This window comes from Lemur catta, chromosome 1, assembly GCF_020740605.2.
Source record: "Lemur catta isolate mLemCat1 chromosome 1, mLemCat1.pri, whole genome shotgun sequence".
In the NCBI taxonomy this organism is placed as follows: Eukaryota; Metazoa; Chordata; class Mammalia; order Primates; family Lemuridae; genus Lemur; species Lemur catta.
In genome coordinates this window covers 165,954,515-165,977,497 of record NC_059128.1, presented here as the reverse complement: position 1 = coordinate 165,977,497, position 22,983 = coordinate 165,954,515, and the positions used below count along the sequence as shown (strand labels likewise).

Sequence of the window (22,983 nt, the reverse complement as noted above, 5' to 3'; positions counted from 1 at the left end):
GTGGTTGGCCAAGCTCAGCTTACAGGCCTGGCCCCAGGCTGCCCAGGACGGGGGGAGCTCTTCCTTTGCTACCAACAGACTGTAAGGCGAGCCACACATGGAACTTAAAATTTTCTAGTGTCACATTAAAAAAGTAAAAAGAAACATGAAATTAACTTTAATATATTTTATTTAACCTAATATATCCAAATATCATTTCAACATATAATCAATTTAAAAATTATCAGTAAGATATTTTACACATTTCCCCCCAAATCCAATATAATTTACATTTATAGCCTATCTCACTTTGGAAGCTAAATTTTCAATGAAAATACTTGGTTTGTAAAAAGTTAACCATATGTAGGTTTCATAAAATTTATAGTTAAAAAAGTCATTCACATACCCAAGTTGTTCTAAGCATACTTACAAGTTTTCAAAAAACTAAACTGTGTCAATTTTTAAATTTAAATAAGCTAATTAAAGTTAAATTAAAAATTCATTTCCTCAGTCACACTGGCCACATTTCCAGTGCTCAGTAGCCACACGTGGCCAGCGGCTACTGTGCTGGGCAGCTCAGCGCTGCCCCGTGACACCCACGGTTTCAGCGGTCACCCTCTCACGAAACCACACTCCAGGGAAAAGGGAATTATGAGAAATGGAGAATGGATGCTGAGCAGCCCCAAGCAATCGTCCATTGCAGTCATTAAGGGAGGATAGCGATTTTATATTTTTGTTTGGTGAAGGAAAAAGTTGACTCCAATCCTTCTCCTATATTTAAGAAAAAACAAAAAACTCAGCAAGACAAGGAATTACCAAGCATTTCTAGTTTACCAAGGAACCTGTGGTACAGACATTCCTAAAGATTATTTGAGAGAAAATTGGTATTTCTTGAGGATAGTTAGGGTTTCTGACTACAAAAAAAGTTGGCTCCGATACATGGGAATTTGAAGTATGTGAACTCAGTCTCTCAAGTTGATTTATGAGCCAAATAGTCCTCTCAGCTCAGTGAGAATTAATAATTATCTTGTCACGGAAAATGGACAAAACAATTTTTATAAAATTCAAAACCGTAAGCATTATTCTTTCCCAATCCACTTTCTAGAAAATTTATTATCACAAAGTTTGAGCTTCAAAGGAAATGGTCCCAAATGGAGGACTTGCTGCATTTCATTCGGTTTAGAGCATCGTAACTCCCATCTCCGCCTGCAAGGTGCCAAATGAACTTTGTACTGTGGAGGAGCTAAGCCATGATATAAGCTGGTGGTCCCGACGTGGAAGAGCAAGCCCCCTCCTCAAGAGTGCTGAGGAGCAAATGCACTTCCTTTCACAACCTGTTCTCCCGTGAGGTCGGGGCTGCTGGTTCTCAGGCTGATCAACAGAGTCTGCTGGCCTTGGCAGTCTCCCTCCTGCTCTGTTGGGTCAGACTCTCAATTCTAAATGCAGCTGACACCTTCCTGCAAGAGGTCTTCCTCCCAGCCCTCTAAAACAGCTGGACTAATCTAGCCTTAAAGCAGTAAATAATTTGACAGGCAAATCCATAATGTGGGTGTTATCTTCACATGCTAAGATAATTATTTTCTTTATTCTATTTTTAATGATTCTTTTTCTGGCAAAGTTTGAGACAAAAACCATCTAGAAGAAAAGAAGGCAGGAAGAAGGCCGGGCGCGGTGGCTCACGCCTGTAATCCTAGCTCTGGGAGGCCGAGGCGGGTGGATCGCTCGAGGTCAGGAGTTCGAGACCAGCCTGAGCAAGAGTGAGACCCCATCTCTACTAAAAATAGGAAGAAATTATCTGGCCAACTAAAAATATATATACAAAAAAAATTAGCCGGGCATGGTGGCTCATGCATGTAGTCCCAGCTACTCGGGAGGCTGAGGCAGTAGGATCGCTTAAGCCCAGGAGTCTGAGGTTGCTGTGAGCTAGGCTGACGCCACGGCACTCACTCTAGCCCGGGCAACAAAGCGACACTCTGTCTCAAAAAAAAAAGGCAGGAAGAAATAGCCACTCACAGAAGTTTTAACATTTTCTCAGGTGTGGAGCACGAATGCTGAGGGGCTTCAAATACTTCCTTCCTGTTCAGTAGTAGTTTTGTTGACTCATGATTCTTGATACACTTTAAAGTGTATCAAACCAAAAGGATTTCTTATTTATAAGTAGTCGAAGTAACACTAGACCAGCTGGAATCAAAGGGTCACCAGATTAATTTTAGAGAGGAGATGGGGGACACCTGCAATTCTAGGCAATCCAGCGAGTCCTCGTTGCCCCTGGTGGATGCACCTGCGCTAAGGCCCTGCTGTCCTCGTCCTCAGGAGGTAGTTGACAGCTCCCTTAACCTAATAACCCCACCCATCCATACTAGGTAGGGCCAGATTTTCATCAACCACAGCAACCTTGAGGAAGTGAACTGGCTCTCACATAGGAAATAAAAGGGAAACGTTTTCAAAATTTCTCTTTTGAGATCCATTTCCACTGTAGAAGCTTGAGGACAATGTGCAAGATGAGTCTGAAGCAACTTCAACCCAAGAACCTGGAAACAGGAAGCAGGAAAAGATAATAGGTGGAATTTCTCCTTATTTGGAAACTCCAGTCCCAGTTACAAAGGGCCCAGGAGCTGGTATTGTTGAAAATATTTTGAAGTCAGAGAAATCTGGCCTGGAGCAGGAATTTGTAATTTTGGAAACTAGATCACACCACACTGACTCAGGGACTGCCCACGCTGTACTAATGTGAATTGGTAAAGTTTACTGTTTCCTATTACAGTCCATTTTGTACCATGTGAATTTGGACTATTTTTTTAATCATGAAGGGCTGATGTATACAAACACAGTTTAATTCCTTCACCAAATATTTAGCGAGTGCCTATTATGTTCTAGGAATGTAAATGGCCCCCCTAACCCTCTCCCTTAACCATTTGACCTTTTGAGTTGTTTCCCAGAAACGGTGACCTTTCCCCAAGACAAAAGAGCTGAGATTCTAAAGGCCCCTGGGCAGACTTCCAGACAGGACTCACCAGTCCCCACAACCTGCCCCAAAGCATGTGGCACCTCCTTTAAAAGCCATGATCTCCACTAGCCGGTCAGAGGGATTTGAAGTAGCTTCTCCTGTTTTCCTGACAAGAGGGTCTGTAGTCTGTGGTCTTGTTAGGTTTCAGTCTGAAACCATCGATTCTTTATGCACTCCTGGCCGAGGAATGACCAGACACGCCAAAGTTAGGCAAACACGAAAATGAGGTTTATTGAAGAGAGAAAGACAGGATTACAGGGCAAGAGCAAGGTTTACAGAGCATGCTACATACACCACAGGTGACGACTTGCTTGCAGCAGGGCAGGCAAAAGGAAGGGCAAAGAGAGAGAGAGTTTGGCTATTGTCTGCGTCTTATTCTATAATGCCCAGATAGGGACCTCCCTCGTGGTTCAGAGGTCACTATGGCACCACTTTGGGCAGTTGGGAGTCACATGACCTGAGCCTTAACTACACATGTGGGTTCTAGGTCACTTTCTGGACATTATGGTAACCCTACGGCTTAGCCCGTGGGCTAGAGAGTCCTCTGCATTCTTTTGCAGCTGGAGCGCCAAGTTCTGATTGGCAGATTCATAGGGTATTCCCTCCTCCCCTAGGTATGGAGAATCAGGGTTGGGCAGGACCAAGATGGGAGCAACAGCACCCCCTTTTGCCCCTAGGAGACCTAGAATTCCTCACTATCTACCTAACAGTCTGTTGTATTAAAAATTCCTTGGCAATCCTCATTGTCTCAATAATTGGAGACAATGGAAGGACAAGCAACTGGACCTAGACCAAAACCCCTGTGCAGTTTCAACAACAGGTATAATACTAAGTTCTGGGGGATCTATAGACGAACAAGGCAGACATGATCCCTGCACTCACTTCCTGCTGGGAGAGGTCAGTTAAACCAAGTGCTCTAACAAGAGGAGTCCACAGTACAGGGAGCCACAGAAGGCTCCCAGACCTGAAGAACGAGGAGTGCGAGTAGAGAAGAACATTCCAGGTAGAACAAGCATATGTGAAGGTCTGAGGAGAAAAGGGTTGGCAAGTTCTAGAAGTAGAAAAGTTTACTATTGTTGGAATGATAGCAGAGTAGCAGGAGAGAGAATGCCAGAGGAAGAAGAGGCTGGATCCCAAAGGGCCTCACAGTCCAAGGTGAGGCAATGGACGTGGTCCTAACAGCAGTGGTGTTACTGAAAGCTCAGCATTTGTCCAGGAGGCCAAATCAGAATAACAAGGACAAGTGGTTTGGGGAGGAGGACAGAGAAGTTTGATTATTTTTCCAGCAAAGGAGGAGGATGGAGACTCCTGTCTGAAATGCCTCCTCCTAATAATAAGCAGAAATACAGAGATTTTACAGGATGGGTTCTCAGCTTCAGGCAATTACTGTTCAACTACAGTTGATGATTCTGATCACTCCATCTGTGCTGAAGACAATCCCCTGACCTCCACCCAGGACATCCCTTTACCAGGAGGTCTAAAAAAAATCAGTGCAAATATATGATAAACAGCATGTGATAAAGATGTCCTTCCCACTCAGTATGTGTGTGTATTTGAGTAAGAGACAAGAAATGGATTCATTAAGTTGTTGGGGCAACTGTCTGTCTCTGATATACAGCCCCACCCTGTATAGGAAAGGATCTATGTGGTGGGGCCCCACCTCATTTCTTTTTTCTTTTTTTAAAATTGAGACAGGGTCTTGATTTATTTAGACTGTTTGGTTCTATTGACCTTTTTGTTTACAGTGCCTGTCTCATACTTTTTTTAAATTTTTTAAGAGGGGTTGTGAAGATGGGTGCTCAGTTTTCTTGTTTTTGTTGAGACATAGTCTCACTCTGCTGCCCTGGGTAGAGTGCCGTGGCGTCAGCCTAGCTCACAGCAACCTCAAACTCCTGGGCTCAAGCCATCCTCCTGCCTCAGCCTCCCCAGTATCTGGGACTGCAAGTCCACACCACCACACCTGGCTAATTTTTCTATTTTTGGTAGAGATGGGGTCTCGCTATGTGGCTCAGGCTGATCTCCAACTCCTGGCCTCAAGCAATCCTCCTGCCTCGGCCTCCCAAAGTGCTAGAATTATAGGCATGAGCCACCACACCGGGCTCTTTTCCACAGTTTTATAGTAATGTCACAAATGAGCCATAAAATCACGTTGGAATTTTGACTGGAATTGTACTGCATTTATTTTATGGACAACTAACACCTCTACAATATGGAAGCATCCTATGCAGGAATAAGATGCGTTTCTCCCTTCCAGGATTTATGTCCACCGCTCAGTAGACGGCCAGTCTTAATATAAATCTTACGCATTTCACATTAAGGTTATTCCTAAATATTTTATGTTTCATTTTGTTGTTGTGGATATTTTTTCTATTATATTTCCTGTTACATTATTTGCATGTACAAAAGCTATTTTTTTAAGTTTTGGTTTTACTGATGTTTTATTTCTCCTTAATATGTATTGATTTTTTTAAATTTATTTTTTATTTTTAATTTTTAATAAAGACATTGACAGATGTCTTTAATCATGAAGGACTGATGTGTTTGTCAGAGTCCAAGCATCAAGTCACTGTCCAAAGCTAGTTATGAAAAACTTCAGTGGTTCCTCCTCCCACCATCCCAACATGCTAATTTCTTATTCTCACAGGCAATCACTTAAAAACATTTAAGCTAGCCCAGCTTGAAGGCAGGGGTGGGAGGATTGCTGGAGTCTAGGAGTTCAAGTCCACCCTGTGCAACATAGGGAGTGAGACACCATCTCCAAATAAATAAATAAATAAAATTAAAACATTTAAGCTAATTGGTAAGCATGGTGATCTACCTCCATGTCTTTTAATAATGCAATTACAATACCGCTCACCTCTCAATTTTTATATTGAAAAAAACTTTAAACCTTCAGAAAAGTTACAGGAAGAATGTAATGAACACTCATATATCCTTATCTAGGTTTAGACTTGCTTTCTCTGTGAGCCCTCCCTTGCTCAGATCTAGGAAGATTAACTGAGTCTGACACTTTTAAAGGTCTGAAAGAGACATTTACCCATCTGTTCTCTCTGAGGGCTGCTACCTGTGAGTTTTCGTCTGCGTAACAGGACCCCCTCCGCTAGCCAGGACCCCTTTCCTCCCCCTTCCACAACATGTTTGCCATGCTGCAGACCCCCATTCTTTCTGTAACTCCCAGATGGTATAAAAGCAGCAACTATCTGGCCATTTCTTTGAGTTCTCATATTTTGTGGAACTCCCTTGCACGTTAATAAATCTGTATGCCTTTTCTCCTATTCATCTGCCCTGCTGTCACCTTCAGAGGACAACAGGAAAGTTTTCCCTTGGCCCCATGCTTTCTTGGATGCAGAACATCTTAGAGCTTCTTGCAAAAGCATTCATGGGCTATAAATCTGAGACCTCGTGTGTGTGTGTGTGTGTGTGTGTGTGTGTGTGTGTGTGTGTGTGTGTGAAAATGTCTTAATTCTGTTCCCCCACTTAATTGGTAGTTTGGCTGGATAAAGAATCCTAGGTTGCAACTTTTTGAAAGCACCACTCCTTTATCTTCTTTCAATGTTATTGAGTAAGCCTATTTTGATTCTTGCCCCTTTCTAAAAAATGTTCTCCCCTTCTCCTGCCACACCCTGGAAGCTTAGGATCTTGTTTCCCTATTGTGAAATTTCACATGTGCATTTGTAAGGGCTCATTGTCATCCACTGGGCTAGGCACTTAGTAGCATACTCTTCCTTACTGGCTAAGTGTTTGAATTTTTTTATTTTGTTCCTGGCCCCTTTTCAAAAACTAGTATCTCTTTCTGGATCTAAGTTTTTTGGATAAGGGCCTCCTGGACTGGGCCTCTCTTTTGTTTAACTTTGGTTTCCCATTTTTTTCGTCTCTATCTTTTCAAAGATTTCCTCAACTTTATCTGTCAATGTCTTCTATAGTTTTGCATTTCTGCTTTTATTACTTTTTAAAATTTGTAAGAACTGATTTTAATTCTCTGAAAAAAAATTTTTTTCAAACTGGCACCCTGTGGTTTTGGATGCAATGTTTATCTCTGAGGGTATCATTAGATAGACTTCTTTTCCACTGTTTCTTCTTCCTTCATTGTGTCTCCCCAAAATTGCTTTTCTTGCTGTTTTGGCCTCTTTCACGCTTGCGCTCTCTCGCCTGGAGGTGAACACCTGTCGCATTCACACTAAGGCCTGGCTTCACAGGCTTTCCATCCCGCTGAGCTGCTGGAGGAGAGTCCCTGACACAGCAAAGTGTGGTGTCATCCGGCTCGTACAAGCTCACAAGGTTTTCTGCTCCAAACTCTAGAGGTGCTTAGATACTCTGAACTCACCTTGATCATTTTAGGGCTGACAAGGTTGTCTCAGGCCAATGTTACACTGAAAACCAGGAAATACATTCCATTTCCTGCCTTGGAATGTTGCTGGGAAACCTGATAGCTGCATACCAAGGGCTCTTTTGAGTCCTGTAAAATACTAAGTTGTGAGACTGAGGTTTGAGCTTAAGTTCTAATTGAAGCAACCTTCCTGAATTGGTGCACGACTAAATATTTGGAGAATTACTACCATGTGACCTTTCTTTTTGAAGACAAATGACTCACTGCTTCACTGACTCAAGCCACATCATCATAAACTTTTCCCTGAAATAAAGAGACCAAGGGCATGAATTTCCTCTTTTCCTGCTCACAGATGTTGCACAGCAGCTGGGGAACGAGGCAGATGTTCTTTGTAGGCATTAGATGTTATATATACTGCCACTGGACAATGACTGAAACTCTTCACACACCACAACCACACAACCTTGTATATAAACCTTATTATCTTTTCAATGGTAGAAAATGCAAGCATAAACAATTCTTACTTGTATATATAACTGAGACTTTCCATTAACAGTTCTGGGGCTTTTCTCTTCTCTTACAAAGTTATTTCCCTAAACTGGGAATTTATAAAAATGATGGAAAAGTATAGGTCTTGTTTTGTAAGGACAAATGTTTTAAACTGGCCACCCTCCTTCCTGTATTCATGGGGCCCTGGAGCCCTTAATAGCCTGGCCCATCTTTTACTCCCTGAATATGGAAGTTAGTTGATAGTCAAGATGTGAAGTTCTTTGCTTTAAATGTTAAATGACATATTAAAAAACATATGTAGTAAAAACTAGCAATAGGAAAGCATTGACAGCATTGCACACGATAGATTCCTGAAGTTTCCACTATAATAAAAGAGACTGAGATTCTATCATTTAAGCCCAGTTATTTATGGGAAACAGTAATTCTGAGAAGTGATCTAATCCTGGAGTTTTTAACTGGGGTAAGAGTGGGACTGAGTTTTCTAACATTTTTAAAATGTGTGGTGGTGGTGGTGTTGTTTTGAGACAGAGTCTCACTCCATTGCTCTGGGTAGAGTGCAGTGGCAACATCGTAGCTCACTGTAACCTCAACTCAAGCGATCTTCCTGCCTCAGCTTCCCGAATAGCTGGGACTACAGGCATGCGCCACCATGCCCAGCTAATTTTTTTATTTTTAGTAGAGACGGGATCTCGCTCTTGCTCAGGCTGGTCTTGAACTCCTGAGCTCAGGCGATCCTCCCGCCTCGGCCTCCTAGAGTGCCAGGATTACAGGCGTGAGCCACCGCGCCTGGCCGAAATGTGCTTTTGTGCATTTTTTCATAGAGGGTTTATGTGTCTTTCATCAAATTCTTAACACTGAAGAAAGATTTCCTGACCAGACCAACCAGGGCATTTTGCAGAAGAAACTGACGCCCACCGTCAGAAACCTGAGCAGGGCAGACTCTGCCTGCCACGCCAGTGTTTCCCTCCCCCGACACCGGCTGCTCATTACCAGATGCTCGTTACTGTCTCCAAGGCTGGCACCGCACGAGGTGATTACATCCATCATTGCCGATCTCCTGAACATCGCCACGGGGAGACATTCACGACTCCCACTTGAGAGGAGAGGCCCCAGGTCACACGGTGAAGGTCAGAACTGCAGCCCAGGAGGCCACGACCCCAGAGCCCACACTGGCTCCAGGAAAATTTTTTTCCATTTTCCTGCCCTCATTTAAACATAAGGTGACCTAAGACCGTGAGACAGACACTGAATTCGACTCAAAACCCACACCACTCTTTGGGGTTGATATGAATGAGGATGGACTATTTAGAATTAACACCTTGAACATCCAGCAGTGATGCTAATATAACCTAGATACCCAAACTTAACCCCCCCCCCCCAAAAAAAAAACCTGGAAAAACTCGCAGGAGGCAGCCAGTGACCTAGTTCTAACCCAGTTCCCGCTGCAAGTTCTGGTGTGTGCTGTGGGCCAGCCTTAAGGTTTTGCCTCCCCAGCTTCAGCACAGGCTGTCAGTTGTTGCTGAAGGTTCGAGCTATACCAGGTTCAGTCAAGGCTCAGGTGGTTCTGGTTCTGACCAGCCTTTGTCCTACTAATCTATGAGCAAACTCTTGTCTTGCTTCAGCTACTGTCCTCTAGCCAACAGTATGCATTCACCTGCTTGGGCTGCCGTAACAAAATATCACAGGCCACGTGGCTTAAATAGAATTTTATTTCTCACAGTTCTGGAGGCTGGGAAGTTTAAGATCAAAAAGCCAACAGGCAGGTTTCACTCTCTTGGCTTGTAGGTGGCCACTATCTCGGAGAGCTCCCATGACCTTGGTGTGTGTCGGCAGGGAGTGCAGCTGGGCTCTCTGGTGTCTCTTATAAGGCACTAATCCCATTAGGAGGGCCCCACCCTCATGACCCCATCCAATCCTAATTACCTCCCAAAGGCCCCATCTCCAAGTATCATCATATTCAACAAATGAATTTAATCCATAACAACTATTAATGTCTTCTCTGAAGTCCTTGTCCTCCTCTCTCCCCTCACAAAAGTGGCATGAGTGTACGTGACCATGAAACTGTTATATATTACAAAAGCAGTTCAGACATTTCAAAATACAACTAATTTAACAACTCATAGGACAGAAAGCTCATCCATCCAATTCCTTTTAAACACTGGGTTGTATCTTATTTCAAGGGGAGTGAACGTCAGATTTTTTCCCTTCAGGCATAGCACACTGGCAACTCTTGGGCCAAATCTAAACCACAGGTATGTTTTCTATGATCTATTCAGTTTTAAAAACTTTGAATGGGTTGGCCATATTTTAAAATCTGACTTCACATGGAAATTCAGATTTCCTGCTTCTCTTGAGCGTGGGAGCATTTGGCACAATGTGACTACTCTTCCCCCAGGAGGACGGGAGGGGAGCCCAGCAGGGGCTGCCCCCAGCAGGCAGGGGCTCACCCTCCCTTCACTCATCCACCTCTGCTGCCCTCACACCGCACACGGCACGGAAGCTGGCCGCTGTTGGTCAGACAGGCCTGCTGGAATCAATCTTCCCAGGGAATTCTGTATTCTCTAGCTTTTTCTAATCAACTAACTCCAAATTCTACACTCCTCTCTACAATGAGGATGGCTTGTCTGTGTGAACAGTCTGTGTTTTAGTCTCTGGACAGAACTCATTCAACTCGGTTGCCAGGGATCCTTCCTAATTTGGAAACTAATTTAAGTTATTCTCTGAGTCTTGCCTCTTGAACCTCATATGCTGGTAAATAGGCAGCAGCTCAAGGGAAAGATGTTTTAATGTGTAGGAAACAGATGGTCTTGCTGACGAAAGATTTGGAGCCAAGATAATTACTTTTTAGTTATTGATTACATAGCAACATGGCCACTCAAAAAATTTTTTAAATTACAAATCACTTTATATAGAGCTAAATAAGTCCTTGAGATTTGTTTTACCCTATTTCTGATCCAAGTATGAGAACAATTAGTGTTGATAATTGCTGACTCAGTGTACCATTATTACTACTATTATTGTTATGCCTTACAGTTCCCAAAGCCCTTTCGCAGCCATATTTAATCCTCATAACAACCTTGTGAGGGATGGACTGAGAATTACCAACCTCATTTTATAGATAAGGAAACAAAATCAAAGGAGTCTTGCATTCCTTTGTCACACTCCCTCTGACCGAAAAAAGGGAACTACTTAGGTAAGAGGCCAGGCATTCCTAAAAACTGAAGTAGGTGGTTAAATTCATGTTCAGAAGAGGCTGCCAGAAACAGACAGAGTTTATCCGCAATATTTTTTTCAAAGTGCTCTTCCTAAAATCCTAGTAAAGGTTAGTTATTCACAGACTGTTCATATAACGGTCAATTTAAGCAACAGGAGAGGTAGCACAGAATTTCTGGCCCTAAGGTGATCTGAAGGGATTCTTGAAGCTGATCACTTGGAGATGATCCTTGGTGTACACATGCGGTCCCAGAGTAGTCCCTTGCCCATTTTCCAGTGTTCTTCCTTGGCATTGCTCCTTAATTGGACTGTGTTACTAGCATGTCTTTGAGTTTTGTCACCTCTGACCACCTTCCCCCATAACAAACACACCTAATCAATCCCACTGCTGTTTATCTTAAACAGATTTCATTCTTGCATCACAATTAGGCCTGGATGCCCATGACTGGTGCTCAGGACACTGGCTGGCCCCTCTCTGGGTCTCAGGCTGAGTTCTCGCTCTAGACTCTCTATGCCAACCATACCAGACAACCCACCTCTCCAGGCATCCTATATTTACTTCCTGTTAATCTGCTTCCACTGTCTCATGTTTATATCTCAGGACTGAGGAAAACTACTTCATGCTTAAGTCTCAGATAAGGCCTCCACCCTAAAAGAGTAAAACTCAAGTTTTCCCTGTCAGATACACTTGCTTGACATTGCTGCTGTCTTGACATAGTGGTTCAGAACAGAGACTTCAGTGTCATGTAAAAGTATAATCGTTTTGATTTCTTACTCTGCTACTAGTTGTGTCACTTTTGGTAAGTTGCTTTACTTCTCTGAGCCCCATGCCCTTCACCTGGAAGATGGGGATTATATCAGTCCCAAGCCCACAGGTTTGCTCTAAGGATTAAATGAGGTTATACAATGCTCGGCAGACAGTATATAGTCAATAAAGATTAGCTACTATTGGCATCTAAACATCAATGATTGCAGATTAATTTAAATGAGCCTTTACATATTATAAATATTCACAACATTTACATTCTTAGGTAAAAGAATATTGCTGTTGATTTATGCTTTCCCAAACATCTACTCCCAATTTAGCTGTTAATCTTTTACTGAACATATTTTTATGACCAAGTATTGTCTAAAAACTAAAACCCTAGTTACATAGTAAAAAACATGAGTGTATTACTCCATAACCTTTGAGATGATAAATTTGATGCAAAATTTTGAATTTGTGATTTGTAACAGGATTAAGTTTCCATTCTAGTTCTTCTTATACATCAAATGTGGAATAAATTTGGTTCTTGTTTTGAAAGGCAATTTAGAGGTTTGGTGACTTGCCCATTCTTTTAAGAAGTAAAGTATTTGTGTATATTTTTCATGTTTGTATTTTCTTGTAGTTTGTGGTCACACTAGAAGATCTATGTGCTGAAGTCTGTTATTGAAATATACTCTGGCTCTTTAATTTTCTCTCCTTTTAAAAATATTAGAATGTCATACACATTAAAGTCTTTACATTAATAGCTTGACACATTTCTGAATATTTCATGGGAAATAAATGAGACATCTGTTTCTAGAAACTTAGATGTGGCTGAAATATTAGTGAAAGGAGTTCGGAGTGATCAGATATGTCAGTATAGCTGTCTATATAAGGAGTTATGAATGTGAGGTAAAGTCTGTGTCTACTACTACATCTGTCTTAGAAATTGATATATGAGGTCTTCAGAGGGAAAGATTAAACTAGAACAAATATATGTCATTAACAAAGCAGTCAATTCCCTTTATTCTTAAAATTTTATGTACACATATGAATGATCTGTATAATGTACATTCAATATAGAAAGCTTTATATATTTGATAATGTATAGAACATTTCACAATTACACTAATCTCTTACATAACATCTTGACATCCATTTTAAAATTTTTTTTTGCACAAACTCCTTTTCATTCAATTTGGTAAAGCCAGTTACACATACTGGTGTATACTGTGAGCTCTCAGAAAGTTAATGATTGAGGATTCTAGTGAAGGGGTTTAGGGACAAAACCTAATAGTGTTTGATGGTGGGAGGATGACGGCCAGGAAAACTCGATGCAGGAGAGGGAAATATCTTTTTCTGGGGACAAGTGACTTAGCCCAATTTCTGTAGACTGTAGCTCAACCCCACAGTTACACTAATTAAAAAAAAAAAATTACAAAAACTAGGAAGAAAGTTTTGTCTTTTTGATTCACAGTCTTGTAAACAGATATAAAGGAACAAAATGTGCTTACATACATTGAGGAAAAAAAATTCTTGTATACCCCCTTAGGTTGATCCACAGAGTGCTTTCTTATAACGTGATACAATTAGAATCACTGACTCTTTTCCTAAATAAAAATATATTTATAGAAAAAGGAATAACACTGTCATGAAACCAGAAGAAAGGCAGTAAGAGTTTGCTTCAATGTATCAGCTGGAGGAATGTGGACTCGGCACTGGCCTTTCAGTGTTTACTGTCTCTCGTGAGTATTTCAAGTCTGATAGCCAAGGTCCCCCGCCTCATGGTCTACGGGAGGCGGCAGGTTAGACATGACTGACGTGGATGTACCCGCGGTAAGGTAGCCAGCAACTCCAGGTCCTGCAAGAAAGAAAGGAAACACACGTCTTCTAGAGAGAAAAGTCATGTGAAAACATTGACCTTAAAAAAAATGTCAGAACCTGGTTAGGTACCCCCTCACAAGAAAATGATAATCTATTAGAATTATCTAAAATGTACAACTATACTGTAACAAATAGCTACACAGTACCATTTTCATGGTTTGCTTTTACTATAAAGTTAAAAATCATTTCAAATTTATGCCGGACAGTAACACTGGTATGGAAATATGAAAAAAATTTTCCTTCTCACATCTGGGACATTCAATATTTCAAAAAATCCTGGGCACTGAAAGAGCTATGTCAAATGGAAAAAATGGGAACAAACAGACGAAAAAAAAAACTCTACACTCAGCTCATCCAAAAGTCATACATGATAAGATTATCAACACAAACACTTCTGTCAACATTCAAGTTAACCTATTTTCATTTGGTGCAAAGAAATGCTACTGTAACAAGTAACACCAAATGAAGAGGGCTGCTTGCTACACCAAGGTCTCTGGGAAAGTAAAGGCAGGCTCAGGACATTCATCTATCATCAGTCAGAACAAGAATACTAAGGGAAAAGGTATTGATATTTTAGTTTTATATGTCTTTTTTCATTCTAACAATCTCTACTGCATGGAAACGCTATATATGCCCGCATTAATCAAGATGCGTCCCTGTGAGCATATTAATTGGCTTTAGCCCTCTAGAGTTTATTTTAAACATTGCACAGACATTTAATTACATCTCAGAAGCACTGCACAAACTGTTACAAGTACTTGCAAGAGACACTCCAGCGTAACACTGCATACTGAGCAATAGTTTTAGCTGAAATTGTAAGAAACGAGGCAAAGGACTAAGGAACATTGAAGGGTTAGGACGAGAAAGGCAGTGGGAGCGGCATGCATTTAGCAAAATATTTCTCTACCTGCTTCAGAGAGCTACACAGAAGTTAGCAAGCTGCCTGGCAGAGCGGATCTAAAGCCCACTCCTGAGGTGAAGGGGGCTGCTGCCAGTTAGAAGGGAAGGAGAGACACCTGAGGGGAAAAAAGAAATATAAGCAGCAAGGGAAGTTGTGAGGAAGTGCAAATAGCAGAGTAGTTTGATGAAGGCTAAGGCATAACAGGGGCTGATGTAGGACAAAAGGCCACAATTCAGATTCACCTTGTTTTCCACCTTACAAGCATTTGTACTGTGGGTGTGAAATGGCTTGTACAGACACTGCACGTGGTTATATGGCCAGAGATGACTCAGCCTGCGTGAGCTGTAACCAAAGCCAGAGTGCCCTGGCACTTGGTATGTTGTACTTACAAAAACCTCGTACTTAAAAAACTTACAAAAAGGACTTTCCCCTCTTTAAGATTCCGTGGGAGGCTGCATCTATTGACTCCTGCCTTCCGCCAACCAGGGTGCTAGGCCTTCCACAGACTGCTCAGGACAAAGGCCACCAGGTCAAAGAACCCCTCTGACAACAGTTCAGAGCTGCGGCACCACACTGTTATCGCTTCCCACCAATCTATCATTCTCTGAACTTAAGGCAACAGCAAGATTACTGCAAAACTATCAAGTAGGTCTCACCAAAGCTGTAACCCTTAAGAGTAAAACCTCAAACATTCCAGAATGGTATGGTTCCTGAGCAATTCTGATTGTGGGCTCAACTTGGTTCACATCAAAATGGTAGGTTTTGAGACCAAACCATGAATGCTACATATAGAAAGTGAACTGATGGTGCAGTTCTCAAACTGTGCTGAGACACCCTGTGGCAAATTCACAGGGGCACTGCTGGATATTTAAAATTTGAAACATAGCGACACCTGTAGACTACCTGCAAACAGCTACTTTCAAACTGTCTGTCTGGACATAACTACTTCTAAACTATTAGGTATTTCTTTTGGCCTAAGGAGAAATGAAAATAATTACTGAGACATCAAGGGCACTGTGAGCTGAGAAAATTTGAGAACCTCTGGGTTAAAATCTAAATTGTGAAATGATGGGCCTTGAAGGAAGAAACCAAATTCTAGCCCCACCATCCGCCTCTTTAGGAAAGGCAAATCAAAATGGATTCCTGGGTATTTCTGCAAATGGAGTCTGAGATGCTATCTCCCCCAGACCCCTGCCTTCTCCCTGAGGATGTGTCTGGTTTCTTGGGGCCAAGAGGTGCTCCCTGGTCATTAGGATGAGACAGAGCAGTCGTGCTTTCCAGAGAAAGGTGGAAAGGAAGAGTTGGGGCCACCAGAAACAGGGCATATGGCAACATTGTGCAAGGCTGTCAGACTTCAGAGAAATGAGAAAAGATGGAAAATTAGCAAAGAATCCCACAAAACAGAACTGGCTACCATGATGGAGTATATGTATGAAAAGTTCATCTCCAATTCCAGCTCCTAAAAGCATCTTTACTCCCAGCCTCTGTTCCTCCTTTCATTACTGATTTTATAGGGGAGAAAAATATGAGGATTTTCATTGCTGAAATTATTTTTATGAGGCCCTGAGCTTGTTGGCACCAACCTGTTCTAGAACTTAATAAATGCCTAAGTAATTGAGGGCCCTGTGTGATGAGCAATCATAATCTATCTGCATCATAGGAAAAATTCCACTGAGGCAATTTTAAACAAGAATTTACCATAAAACTATATGCCAGGCAAGAGAACTTAGGGAATTAGGTAGTCTCACTTCAATTTATGAACACTGAGTAATCCTTTTACATTTTTACCCCAAATCTTGAGCATGTGATTAAATGGTAGTTGCTCAGCAGCCAGGGAGAAGAAAATAATAAATGTAATTTTGGTCATTTGAATCTTATTTTGAAGTAAATAACTTTCCTTCATCTTCCCTAAACAAAATGCACTTAACTTGCCAAAATCACCCAGAGATAAGGGTTGGCAATGTGTGTTCTGACAACACCTCATTTCATTTGCAAACTGATTAGAGAGGGGCTGGGTACAATTTGTATCTTCTGAAGACTGGGAACAGCATGGGTACATTTTAATTAAATAAAATTCCAATTCAACACAGCATTGTACCCGTTCCCGGAGTTCCACATAATGGCATTTTATCAATAGAAGTACTTGCCCCTTTTATCAAACACATGACACACGATACGTCAATGGAAAAGCTCAAACACAAAAAAACATTTGGCAACCCAAGCAAATGAGCACACATCATTTCAACTGGCAGTAAACTTAGAAGCTTTAGCTCTTGAAACAGAATTAGTCCTTTTAAACAGGACAGACTAGAGCTGATGGAAAAATCTTCTCAAGCAACTAACATCGTAACAAAACAACATCCCAGATTGATGATGTGCCAAGAATTGGACAATTCTGAGGCCAACACAGCTCACAGCTACTTCAGGCTGTCCTGTGTGGACATGCCTGTAGGCTTCAGCAATGGTTTTTAGAAAGCCACAGTAACATTGGCCCCTTCTAGGTTGGGATTTATAGTATCTCCCCCTTGGCTGGGCTTGTATGGAACCTGTTGCACCTTGAGCCAGCCAAAGGATGAGAAGAAATTTGTACACCCCAGCTTTCTTCCGCCCAACCCTCTTCCAAGCCATACAGCTTATCATAGCTGCTTCCCACACTTCATTCAGAAGCCACCTCAGGGATCCAAGTAAAAAGCAAGGCACAGACAGGAAGCCTTTTACTCCCTGTAGTTTTCTTCTACAGTTATTAGGAAATCTGGATGAGGGTGAGGACCAAATGAAGTCCAGGTCTCTGAAGATAAACCCCTATCTCTTCTGTATTCTAACCACAGACCTTTTGGTCTACAGCCTGTCAGTAAGTCAAGAATAATCTCTTCGAGTCAAGTCAATGAATGCTAAGTATAATGGAGAACAAAAAGGATTAGAAGAGGCATTCCTATAGAGAAGCTTATAATCTACCTATTACTATTCTTCAGGGCCAAATTTAAATAAGTTTACTTAGCTAAGAAAAACACAACAGATTTTTTTCAATCATAACATCCTTATATACAAAGTAATGAATGTAGGCCGGGCGCGGTGGCTCACCCCTGCAATCTTAGCACTCTGGGAGGCCGAGGCGGGTGGATCGTTTGAGCTCAGGAGTTTGAGATCAGCCTGAGCAAAAGCGAGACCCTGTCTCTACTAAAAATAGAAAGAAATTATATGGACAACTAAAAATATATACAGAAAAAATTAGCTTGGTATGGTGGCGCATGCCTGTATTCCCAGCTACTCGGGAGGCTGAGGCAGTAGGATTGCTAGAGCCCAGGAGTTTGAGGTTGCCGTGAGCTAGGCTGACGCCACGGCACTCTAGCCTGGGCAACAGAGTGAGACTGTCTCAAAAAAAAAAAACAAAAACAAAAACAAAAAACAAAGTAATGAATGTAATGCCATGAAAATGTAGCATGTGAACTTTTGGAAATGAACTACAGAGGTAAAGTTTTTAGGGTATGTATAAGAACATACTTCTACTTAGAAACTAGAAGCTATAGCTTTACCCAGAATTTGAAAGATAGATAAGGGATAGACTAAGACCATATTCTAGGTATTTTCTGCACAGAAATCAGGGGCAGGAGATGGACAAGTTAGAAGGAAAACCTATAACACTCTGCTCTGAATGTACACACATGACTGGCTGCCAAAGCAATGCATGCTTCTAAATTTTAGGGCTCTACTCCAACTTTAGGAGTGGATTAATATTAAAGGGGTCATAATGAAGAAAACAACAGCAGTATCACAACCAAGTCTAAAATTAAAACCAGATAAAACTTTCTTCAAAGCCCCTACTTTTTAGTATTTAACACTGAGTCTTCATGATTTTGTAAACCTCTACACTAAAAATTAAGATTATTAAAACAATTACACTGGTATAAGAAACACTGGGGGATACTTTTTTCTCTTAATATACCTACATTATCTCTGGTTAGAGGAGCATGTGGGGCTGACATTTTTTCACACAATTTCAGACAGACAGCGGGAACCACCTCATATTCTTAAGGTTAATTTCGCACTGAAAGTTTTTATATCGAACACTATATTTCATCTTTAGCATACACCAATAAAGTAGTGACTTGCTTTTTAAACAGAAACCAATGTGAAAATGACTAATCTAAGAATACCGTGCAATTAGTGTGCCAAATGGACAAATGTTCTGAGCTTCGAACATGTATTATTTTTTAAACCTAAGCAATAAAACATCCTTTCATTTATGATACCCACATATTCCCCCCATAAAAGAATGAATCCTAAATATTTAGCAAAACCAAAGACTAATCACTAGAAACTTAGAGGAAAATTTTTTATATATGATTACATATATTTGGAGTAATTATCTGTTATTTTGACAGAAAGGGAATGATGTATCATGTTTCTGATACTGATATTGAGTATGTTCAAGGTAAACATTTTAGTACAGATATGCTTCAAATAGAACCTATGACACCACGAATTAATTAGATCAAAACTGAGCAAAGTACATGCTCTAGTCAGTACACATTCAACGTAACAGTTCACAAGCTGTGTAAGGTTAAAACCAGAGCTCTGCTACATGCCCACAGCACCTCCAAGAAAGGCCAAGCTCTTAGTCTATAGGAAAACACTCTGACCACTATTTTAAGTCTATTCAGGGCAAAAGGAAGGCCCAAGTGGCTTCTGCCAGGTGTCTCTGAGTAACCAATATGGTATGGCTTACCTGTGAGGTATCCTGCTGTTTGTGACTCAGAAATGAACAAATCATGTTTCTGATCTTTGAAGGCACTCCAGACTGAAGAACGACACAGGATTTCATTTACCTAGGCAAGGAAAGTAAGCTATTTGAGCATAAATAAATAAAGTACTGGATGTTGGAAGATTGAAGTAAAGAGAAAAATGAGGTTCTAAAGCAACAAGGCAGGCAGCCAGCAAGGAAAGACCCAAATATGGAGAAAGAATTAGCATTCAACAAACACTCCATATGCCAGGCACTGTGCCAGGCACATCTCATTAAGCCAGACCTGAAGAAATGCTCAAGTCAGTCTTCCCTCTAAAGCTGGACTCTATTATCTGAACCTACTATTAATGACTTGTATGTAATTTGGGCAGGAAGATTCCTACACTGAGTATTTTCTCTTGATGGTAGCAGATGGCTGATAGTGTGGTATGGGCTGAGAGGCAGGGCTTTGGGGAAAAGATGTTGTAAAACCTAAAGCAGTCTTTCACATTATGGGTTGTGACCTGTTAGAAGTTTATGAAATCAATTAAGAGGGTTGTGAACAGCATGCTTGAAAAAATAAAATAGGTTACTATAGAAAGCATCAGAGTACCAAATGTAAAATGGATACTCCTCTTTGAAATACATACACAAGAGTATAAATAGTATATATGTGGGAATGTGTACTGAACTAAGATGAAAGATGTATTTCTTTTTGTGTGACACAAAAAGACACTTAGGAAATACTAACTTGGAGAATATCTTTTGCACATCCATGTTCAGATCAAATATTTACTGAGCACCTGGCAGGCACACTGAACACAAAGATGAGAAAGACAGTCTCTGTCTCTGAAGGGCTTACAGTCTAGCGGGGGAGATGAACAGTGGCAGATAATTTCATGGTAGGCATTAAAGTGGAGATATACCTGGGGACCACTGTGAGTCCAAGGGAGGACACACGTGCCCCAACCTTAGAAAGAAGCAATAGTGTAAGTGATTAGCTGTGAAGGTAGTAGAGGAGTTCCTATTTTGGAAACTATCATACCTCTTTCCTCCCTTCCTTTTAGAGTGAAAGGTGGGTGTTAGGGTTACTTTGCTAATCTTATTACCAGGAATCCTGAGGCAGGTCAAGGGGAAGACAACTGCCTGCAAGTGGTATGCAGGAGTGCCTCTGCTTGGTGTTTGGAACACCCGTAGGCAAAACTAAAGAAAAAAAACTTTTTAAAACATACTAGTTAATGACTATAGCAACACATGCTACCTCTCTCCTTTAATATCATTCAAATGGGCCGGGCGCGGTGGCTCACGCCTGTAATCCCAGCACTCTGGGAGGCCAAGGCGGGCGGATAGTTTGAGCTCAGGACTTTGAGACCAGCCTGAGCAAGAGTGAGACCCCGTCTCTACTAAAAATAGAAAGAAATTATCTGGCCAACTAAAAATATATATAGAAAAATTAGCTGGGCATGGTGGCACATGCCTGTAGTCCCAGCTACTGGGGAGGCTGAGGCAGTAGGATCACTTAAGCCCAGGAGTTTGAGGTTGCTGTAAGCTGGGCTGACGCCACGGCACTCACTCTAGCCTGGGCAACAAAGCGAGACTCTGTCTCAAAGAAAAAAAAAAAAAAAAAAAGGATATCATTCAAATGATGTTACTGATTTAGAATTGACAATCAAAAAAATGTTTCTTTACTTGAAACATACAAATCCAGTGAATTCACTAAAGGAAAGCTTTAGCCTATAAAAGAGCATTATTAGGTAGAAACAACCCAAATGTCCATCAATGGATGAATGGATAAACAAATTGTGGCATTTACATACAAGGAAGTATTATTTAGATATAAAAAGGAAGGAAGCATTAATATGTGCTACAACGTGAATGAACCTTGAAAACATGCTAAATGACAGAAGCCAGACATATAGGATGATTTCATTTATAGGAAAGATCCAGAATAGGTAAATCCAGAGACAGAAAACATATTAGTGGTTGCCAGGGGATGGGGGAAGGAGGAGGAAATGGAGAGTAACTGCTTAATGGGTACAGGCATATAAAAATATTCTGGAATAGATAAGGTAGTGTTTGCACAACATTATTAATGTACTAATGCCAATTAATTGTTCATCATAAAATGGTTAATTTCATGCTATGCAAATTTTGCCTCAATAAAAAGAGATGAGCATTTAGCAAATGGGGCTATATAGTAACACTGAATAAGGAACTCCTCAGAGGCAACAATAAAAATAGAACCAAAGAGGAAAATTAAATTACTGGACAGGCCTGCAGTTAGCATACGCATGCAGCTGAAACACGTTGACACATATCTAAGGAACAAAAGTCACAATACAAGAAAAAAAAGCCAACATTTTAAAAGCACCAGTAAAGGAGAAGAAAACTAAAATGATGTTCTGTATCTTTTAAAGATGGCATTATAGGACGGTTAATGAATGTGGTTATCACTACCCCTCAATAACTCCTAGAATTGAAAGTTAATCTTAACCAGCACTAAATGCTGAATATTCTTCTATGCTAAAGAATTCCAGCATTTTTCTTCTGGAAATGTACAACATACTACCCAGAAAAAGAACCCTCCTGAGTGACAACTGAGAATATGGTTTTTGCTTTTTCATCAGTTATGAGGCAAGTATGCAAGCCCATCCTTTGTCTTTGGATCTTCTCCAGTTACAGCCAAAGAACCACATCTGTAAGTGGAACCTGAACACAGGTGCATGGATCATCCATGGCCAAGGTCTTGGCTTTCAGAATATCAAAGATGCCTCTGTGCAGACTCACCTGTTCTCCGTACTGCAAGCTTCGAGTCATTGCCTTGAGAGCTTTAACAATCTGTGCCTTAGTGGCTGCTGGGCTGTCCAGATTTTCAAGGCCAATGCCTTCAAGTAATTTTAAGAGGTATGGGACCAAATCTGCTTTCAGGGCCTAGAAGGAATATTAAGCATATATAAACATACTGAGAAAATGTAAATCATCCACTGAAGAAATAATTTCACTCCCAGGACAATACCTGGAAGAAGAGCAGTCTGTTTCACAGTATTTTAATGCCATATACATACTTTTTTTTAGTATCTAATGATATTCTTATTTAATGAGATTTTATTCTGTGACATTAACCATTCTAAATGTTAAACATCAATTAATTTACTCAATCTTCCCAATACCTAACGAGGCAGGCACTTTTATTGTCACAGATAAAATAATCAATACATGGAAGGTGAAGAAACATGTTCATAATTACTGAGCTGGGCAGTATTAAAACCTGTATCTGGACCCAAGAAGTACAGAACCTGAGCTTTTAGCCACTATATTGGGCTGCCTGCTCTAATGACACTACACTAATAGGCAACAGTATCTGAAATAGCTTAGTATTTTCTCATATTTTCTTTCTTTTTGTTTTTTTGAGACAGAGTCTCGCTCCAACACTCCAGGTAGAGTGCAGGTGCATCATCACAGCTCACAGCAACCTCAAACTCCTAGGCTCAAGTGATCCTCCTGCCTCAGCTTCCTAAGTAGCTGGGACTACAGGTGTATGCCACTGCGCCTGGATAGTTTTTTCTGGTTTTGGTAGAGACAAGGTCTCGCTCTTGCTCAGGCTGGTCTTGAACTCCTGACCTCAAGTGATACTCCCACCTCAGCCTCACAGAGTATTAGGATTACAGGCATGAGCCACTGTGCACGGCCTATT

The 22,983-nt window shown here is 41.1% G+C and overlaps 1 protein-coding gene across 1 annotated transcript in view; it reads right to left on the bottom strand.

The window, feature by feature from the left end:
• Window positions 1-12,778: 12,778 nt before the first annotated feature.
• The window catches only part of DNAJC13 (DnaJ heat shock protein family (Hsp40) member C13), a 114,704-nt gene continuing 104,499 nt past the window's right edge, over window positions 12,779-22,983 (bottom strand). Inside the window, exons 54-56 of the mRNA XM_045538762.1 lie at window positions 22,077-22,220; window positions 19,293-19,392; window positions 12,779-13,642 (exon numbers count right to left, since the gene is read on the bottom strand). Of these exons, the coding sequence (XP_045394718.1) occupies window positions 13,536-13,642; window positions 19,293-19,392; window positions 22,077-22,220 (351 nt within the window). The 3' untranslated portion in view covers window positions 12,779-13,535. The remainder of the gene's footprint in view (window positions 13,643-19,292; window positions 19,393-22,076; window positions 22,221-22,983) is intronic.